The 7489-nt window shown below is 43.6% G+C and overlaps 1 protein-coding gene across 1 annotated transcript in view; it reads right to left on the reverse strand.

Annotated features, from left to right (window-relative positions):
- Positions 1-2894: 2894 nt before the first annotated feature.
- LOC108575545 (putative uncharacterized protein DDB_G0277255) overlaps positions 2895-7489 on the reverse strand; it is a 38210-nt gene continuing 33615 nt past the window's right edge. The window contains exons 3-4 of the mRNA XM_017938367.1: positions 4847-5006; positions 2895-2958 (exon numbers count right to left, since the gene is read on the reverse strand). Of these exons, the coding sequence (XP_017793856.1) occupies positions 2895-2958; positions 4847-5006 (224 nt within the window). The remainder of the gene's footprint in view (positions 2959-4846; positions 5007-7489) is intronic.

Here is a 7489-nt window from a genome sequence, read left to right on the forward strand (position 1 = left end):
ACACGGGTCGGAGAATCGATTCTGTCAGAGTTAGAAGCAATTTTCGATATTAGTAATGCGAGTAATTTGTGTGCTTCCATTCATTACCATACAGAGTCAAAACAAAGGCGCACCTCACCATGTACTTACGTGGACTTTTACGAAAGATGTGTCCCCTTTCATTTCCACACACACACAACCTTCACACCTTTGTAATCAAAGAATTGCGAGTTCTCACAAGAATCTCTGACACTCTTAACTCGCACTAAAATAGAAATCTCCGATTTACAACTTTTCTCTTCCAATGAAAACGCTCTGCTGCCCACAAAAGGGCTGAAACAACCCTCGAAAATATTTTACAATCGTATCTAACTATTTCAACTTAATACTTAACCCTTTAGTACGCACTCATTTGGCCACTGTCCGGCAATACCGTATAGTTCGCCTATATTTCAATATTTCAGCTTAATACGAATTTTAAAATATTATGTTTCAGTATAATATTAATGCACAAAAATTGTCGTCGCTTAGTAATTTGTTATTTATTATTGTACGATATCTGAAGGCAAGAATTCCTGTCTGACTCGACGTAGGATAGCAAAGGTGATTTTGCTGCAGAAAAGCTTGCAAATTGGATCTTTTTTAAAAAATTTTCAATGTATCCTCTATTTCACGGAGGCCCGTAGATCTGTTCTCTGTCTTCGTCAATTATTTACCAAGTGACGATTACTTAACGCCGCTTCTCAGTCGCCACTCGATTGCAAAGGGTTAACAGCAAACATCAACAAGCACACGGATGAACTCTGTCATTGAACGTTGGAAGATTTGCGAAGAAATGAAAAGCATGGCTGTAGGGCGTGGAAATTAGCTAGCGTTACCGATTCGGCGTATCGGCACGCAGATCCACGAAACGATTACGAGGAAGCTGCGTGGCGGAGCCGCGAGAGAAAATCGATGGTAGAGAGGACGGCAGCAGCGTGCAAAAGGGACATAAACGCAAAAGCCAGGGGAGAAAACGGGCGCGTCGAGATGGCGTTTGATTACCGTGTCGTTCTTTTCACGGTGGCCGAGGGAATACCGGGAGAACTACGTGGACCCACTGGCGAAGAGCACGGGCGGAATGATCGTGATTACGGTGGCGAATGACAGGCACGAGCATTACCGACGATTTAGAAGTGCTCATTAGAGAGCATTGATTTAATTCGTGCTGTCAGCTCGCGCTACGGTTTCATCATGCAAACGCCGATTTCGGTAATTGCTCGTTCGAAGAATACCAAACGTTGCGAGAGAGGAAGGGCAATCGCGGGAGAACATTATGCACCATCGACGTTTCATTATCGTCGACCGAGCTACGTTTCACTCGGTTCTCTCTTTTTCTTTCACCGGGTCATCGACCTCTTGAAATATGGAAAATTAAACGGGGTGGAGAAAGCATTGAATTTTTATCGATGGGTGGTGTTGGGTAAGTTGGATTTTTTTCGGGGCCGAGTTGTACGGGGTGTGTCAGGAAAGTTGTTACGTTTTTTGTACGGTGTAATGGAGTAATGAATGTTTGTTAATTAATTAATTTTCTCTAGTTTAGTCATCTTCAAGGGTCACATCTACAGATCGAAATATCACAATAAAATGATGTACGATGTATCTCGAATAAATCAGACTTTCGCGCGACAGTTATACAGGGTGTCTCGGAAAAAAATGAAGAAAATTGCTAATAAATGTATCATCTTAAATTCTCAATAAATTGTTTAAATTGAATTTACTCGAGAACAAAGTTTGTCACGAACAAACTTTATTCTACATTTCCAACTCATCGTTGCACGTAGAATCGTCGTGTCCCCAGTTTTCCACCCTTTCTAAGACACCCCCTATACGACGGTAGTACAGTTGTGGCGGGTACGTCGTCGTCAACAAACCCTTACCGAACCTCGTTCTATTCTTCCACGCGAACTTTCCCTTTTCAAACTCCTTCAGATTTTAGTTTCCGTTCTTTTGTCTCTCCCCGGGTTAAGACTTGCCTTCGTCCTCGAGTGGCCTAAGAAGCGCGCATGTGGCATCCAGGTTCGCACGAGGACGAACGAATTTTCCGTTTCCACCACTTTCTCCACTTTTATCTTTATCTATCTACTTTATCTTATCTAAAAACCCAGTACGCCTACACCTCCAGTGTTTGTTCCTTTACCAACCATCGCGACGTACCCGCCGAACCGCTGCCGCCGGGACAATTAACGAAGCAAACGATTGTATTTTCTGGACAAATTGTACGCCGACCATAACACTCATATTTTAATAAATTGAAGTGAAAACAGTGTAACGACGTTCCTCACCCACCTCACAGTATTTAGGATCCTTTATAACACAGGAAGTTCCACCGACGCCGCATTTTGGCTCGAATTTAACCACCCCAAAATTCTAACGACGTTCCTCACCCACCTCACAGTATTTAGGATTCTTTATAACACAGGAAGTTCCACCGACGCCGCATTTTGGCTCGAATTTAACCACCCCAAAATTCCAAAACGGCAAATTCACAATTTGTGCGTTCTTTTTTCTTCCATCGCGTTATACGGTGGCAGTAGCAATTTTTTCCGATCGCGTTATAGGGATCCTACTGCGTTCGATCGTGGTTATCTCGTCGAATGGAAAATAGCCAAGAGTATCGGACACACGACAGCCGCGAACGACTGCTGGTCGATGCCCCAGTACTGTGCACTTGGCACCATTTTCCTACCCTACCCAACACACCCCCTTTTCTGTCCCTCTCCTTCCCTTTTTCGCTGCACGCACTCCTCGCCAGGCAGAGGGATAAAGAGGGAACGGGGAGAACGGATTAAATCAAAGGGAGGAGGGTCTGACGCAGCAACGGTGTCAGCGAGGATATACGGGGTGTTTTCAACTGTACGCACAAACTCGGCCGGTTAATGGGACGCGTGGCTAGTTAATTGCGGCTTTACAAACTGATTTTTATTCCTCATTTTACGCCTGCGAAGATTTCAATTTTAAATAAATCGGGTTTATTTGGGGTTCGAGCAGTGCGATGGAATGTCAATTGAAATTGAGTGCAGATGTGATTCTTCAAAGGTTCATTGATCAACCCTTTCAAGTGAGTTTCGAAAAATTGGTCGGTATAAGCTGCGAACCCATTTATCGCTATAATGACGCATATAATGGTGGAAAAATGGAAGAAAATAATAAAGGAGGATAGATTAATCCTTTCAGTGGTATGAATTCACAAACGAGTGTCACAATTACCCATTTACCCTAAAATTGTCTAAGCACGTAAATAAAAACTAAAACATTCATCAGCCCAGAACACACTTTATTCTAATTAAAAAGCAGCGTATAATGCCTACACTTTATCGCACATCTCATTCTCGAAAGGGTTAAGGATAAAAATCTTTCCGCTCGAAAAAGCTCAGAGAGAAAAAGTACCTAACAAATCACCATTCTATCAACCTAATCTAACAACAAAGCACAAAAACATGTAGCATAAAATACGCTCAACCTAGAAATCTCCCAAAAGTCGCTCCACTGTTATTCTCCCATCTCCGCGAAAAACAGTGGGAACCGACTTCTTTAACATCGAACACAAACCACAAATATCAAACGTGGAGATCATTAACTCGACGGTGATGTCAAATATAACATCTCGACACCCACCGTTCCACCGCTATAACAATAAAAATAGCCCGGTTGGAGATTCCTCGAATTCTGAAGTCCAGCGCGTTTCGGAACGGAGCGCCGCGACGCTCTAAAAGTTTTATTAGCTGAAGGGTAAGTATTCCGGATTGCTCTAAACGCTCGCTGTCGCCTCGAACACGGGGCCTAGTTTCGTCGCGTGTGAACCTTAACACACTCCATGTGGAATCGCTACGTCATAAATTCGAAGGCAGACAGGGCCGAACCGCGCGCGCGACACATCGCTTTAGCGCGTAGAGAACGTCAGCGTGACAATGACGCAACCGAGGGAACGGTGGGTCGACGAACTCGGCTTCGAAATTGTGTCACGTGCTTCCCACTACAGATTACAGCCTAGACACTCCATTAGACGGCGGTGCGGAAGAATCCCTATTGATAAAACGCGGTAATTAGGCCGAACATCCCGTTTCGCTGCGTACGCGCCACACGCGTACGGCGTATATACTCGTTTAAATGGACGATTGACGTTGCACAGTGCAGCATCACCTGCACACACACACGGGGTTCGACATTTTTCTTTATTTTTGTTTGTCCCAGTCGCGCGCGATTTACCGCGGTAATTAACATTTACATCGGCAATTAATGGCAACGGGATTTAAATTTCCAAGCCGCCGCGACGCGACGCGAGCTACGTTTCGTTTAGTGCCCCCCGACAATCGATGTGATTTTATCTGGAGTCATTGGCAATGATAGCTAGAGTTGAGTCATAAATAATGCCCGCTGCAGTATTACTGTAATCAAATCTGAGGTTCGCGTTAATCGAGTTGAACGTGTGTGAGAGAATACTAGATAACGTGTGTGAAGTATGGTCGCGTTTGATAAGATACGCGAAGATGATCTAGTGCAAAGTATCGAAACTAGGTTGGTTTCGTTTGCTATTATCTGGTGGACTCTGTGAAGTTAGAATTTCAGATCGAAATAATTCGAATTTGGTGTCGAAATCTGGATCTTCGGATTTTCTTTGTTAGTTACTCAAATACGAAGCTTCTATAAATTTTATCATCATTTACAATGTAACATTTATCACGGCACGATGTTTGAAGGCAGAAATTTTCTTTTTTTTATATTTTTTCTAAATTACATCTACAACTAGCTTCATTGAGCTAACCAGCAAATTTGATGGATTTAAATGGCTTGCATGCGGTAAACGCTCCGTAGCGTTACCGCTAACCTTACATATGATGTTCCTTTCTTTACTTCTGCAAATCGGTTGGCTTGTTCCTTTCCAGTCTTCTGTGTTGCGGTGTATGGTCTAGATTTCTTGTGTGCTGTAGCGAATTTTCCTATTTGTTGCTTGATACTGAGTATGCCCAAATCTTTACGTAGAGAATCTGAGGTGCAGCAGCAATAGTTCTTAGTGCTTTGTTTTGGAACCTTTGGATGATATCTATGTTACTTTTCTTGGCACATCCCCAGAGTTGTATCGAAGGCAGAAATGACCTCAAAATTCGGGTCAATACGTAAATACGTTCGGATAATTCTTGAAAAATTATTTAAAACGAGCTCTCGTACGATAGAACAGCTAGAAAAATAGAAAGCAGGTACTCCATTGATCTAAACAAATCTCCGGCAACCAAACATCAGATGAAACTTCTATGACAGCATCTACATAACTCAAACCTCCTACGCAACCGATATACGTTCGAGCAGAAGAGAAAGAAGAGAGAGAAAAAAAAATGTATGATAAAATACCGTGGAATTACAGGGATGGCCACGGTTAATCATTAAACTGGTTACGTTACGACTTTCACCACCTGAGCTTCACGCCGCAGTTCAGTAAACACCATACATCAGCGGGCACAGTTTTTCCTACATATCCGCGTAACTCAATCGTACTCCCAGCGTGAGTCTATCGCATTAATTTGGAATAGAGATACCACAGCCGTGACATCTCACGCTACGGCGTAGGTAGAAGCAGCAGCTTCCCCATCACGCACGACCATCAATTCCGTCAAGAATTATTATTCTCGAATAACCAACGTAACGTACCAACCGATCACCAGGCAATCTTTTAACGAGTGATTAAGAGAGATGACTTCTCCTCTGGTGTACCAACTTCACCGATCGCTACGTATTGGCCATCGAGCGTGTTCTACGTGTACGCACGTTAATTTATCTTGATTTCTAAACAACCGCGAATTCACCTTACGACTTGTTACACTCGGGGATATTTCACGCGGAGACCTTACCAGCTTAACCCTTTCGTTCCCACCGTATTTATATGACTGTATCTTCATTTTTGTGGTAGTCATGCTTTCTATGTGATGATTCTATGAAATATTTATTGAGAATAGATTATATTTTGAATTTTTCTCTCTTTAACGTAGGCCCAGGCCGGGCCATAAAAGCCATGGGTCCGCTGACCGTGGTTCCGATCCAAGTATACAACAAATGCTTCTCCGCATTTTAAGCAGTCGTGCGACAACCCCGAACTGAGTACCTGTTTTTCACTCGGGTTTTCCCCTCCGTTGTTTTGTATTACATTTCTATCAATAAACGCTTTTTTTCTCTGCAGTCGATTGAGTCAATCTTTATTCGCTAATTAGAGATCCTCAATAATATTAAATATGAAATATATCTTGTTTAGAACGGTGCAGTATATTTCATCCGAAGACCTTACGTCTGAATAACCAGCTTAACTCTTTCGTTCCAATATGTTCTATATGGTCATTTTATAAAATACTCGAAATAATAAAAATGTACGAATGTTATCTATATTCTGCAGATTACACTCAAAGTTTAGTTACACCTAAAGCCTCAAGTAACTATCCTATACTGTCACCAAATGAACATCGATAGAAAGAGCGATGAAAAATTTTCAAAAATTGCTCACTTGCCATGCAACACCCGCAAAGCACAACTGAACATTCCCCGCATCTGCAAAATAATCAGCGAACGAAAGGGTTACTCCAACCTCCGCGAGACCCAAGAAGAACCTGTACCGCATGAAACAGGTAGACGACTAACCTCAAAAAAAAAAAAAGGAGACACGAAGTTTTTACGCTCGTTCATCACCGCGACACACACACACACACACACACCTGCTACATGATTATCACCGGGCAATGACAAATAAGGTGTCCGAATTAACCCGTATAGTTCATCCCAGGAGACGACGACACACGGCCGCGCACCGTGTGCGAGATGTGCGTGTGTACCCAGGTCGAAATCTCCGGACCGTATCCAACGAGATTACGTACATTAACGAACGAACGAACGCTGTAACTCCCCGGTTAGCTCTTTTATTTTTCCTTTCGAGCCGGATTCTCGCTCGGCATGGAGCTCTTAAAAAGCTGAAAGGTATTTCCTCGGTTCCGGAAGTCGCATTATTCCTCCTGGCTGGAGGCGAGGGCCGAGTGGAGTCTGCCGGTATTATAGGGCCGGTACATATAGTTCGCCTGTACAACAGTCAGTCAATACTTTATAGCACGAACCAACTTTCCATCTCTCTCTCTCTCTCTACCCTCCAATCGCCCTTACCCCTCCTCCTCCCACCTTCTCTAACCCCCCTCAGCCCTCGATCCATCTCCTCTCCTCCCTTCAGCTAGAGAGCGGTGGAGGGTACCAAACCCCGGCGTCGTTTTCCTCTCGTCCTTTCTTCCAGCACCGGGGGCAAATACGAGCGACGGTTTCTACGATCTCCCATCGGTCTCTGTAGCACGGTGCTCGCAATATTCCGTACGTGTATATATGTACAAGGTAAGTATATATGGGTGCATATACATATATATTCTTCTAGCTTCCCGGAGGGAAGAGAGAGGACATAAAGCGATGAAGGGCTGCGAATTTGCAGCGAGGTTCAAGCGCATTGCCA

Source organism: Habropoda laboriosa, unplaced genomic scaffold, assembly GCF_001263275.1.
Source record: "Habropoda laboriosa isolate 0110345459 unplaced genomic scaffold, ASM126327v1 scaffold186, whole genome shotgun sequence".
NCBI lineage: Eukaryota > Metazoa > Arthropoda > Insecta > Hymenoptera > Apidae > Habropoda > Habropoda laboriosa.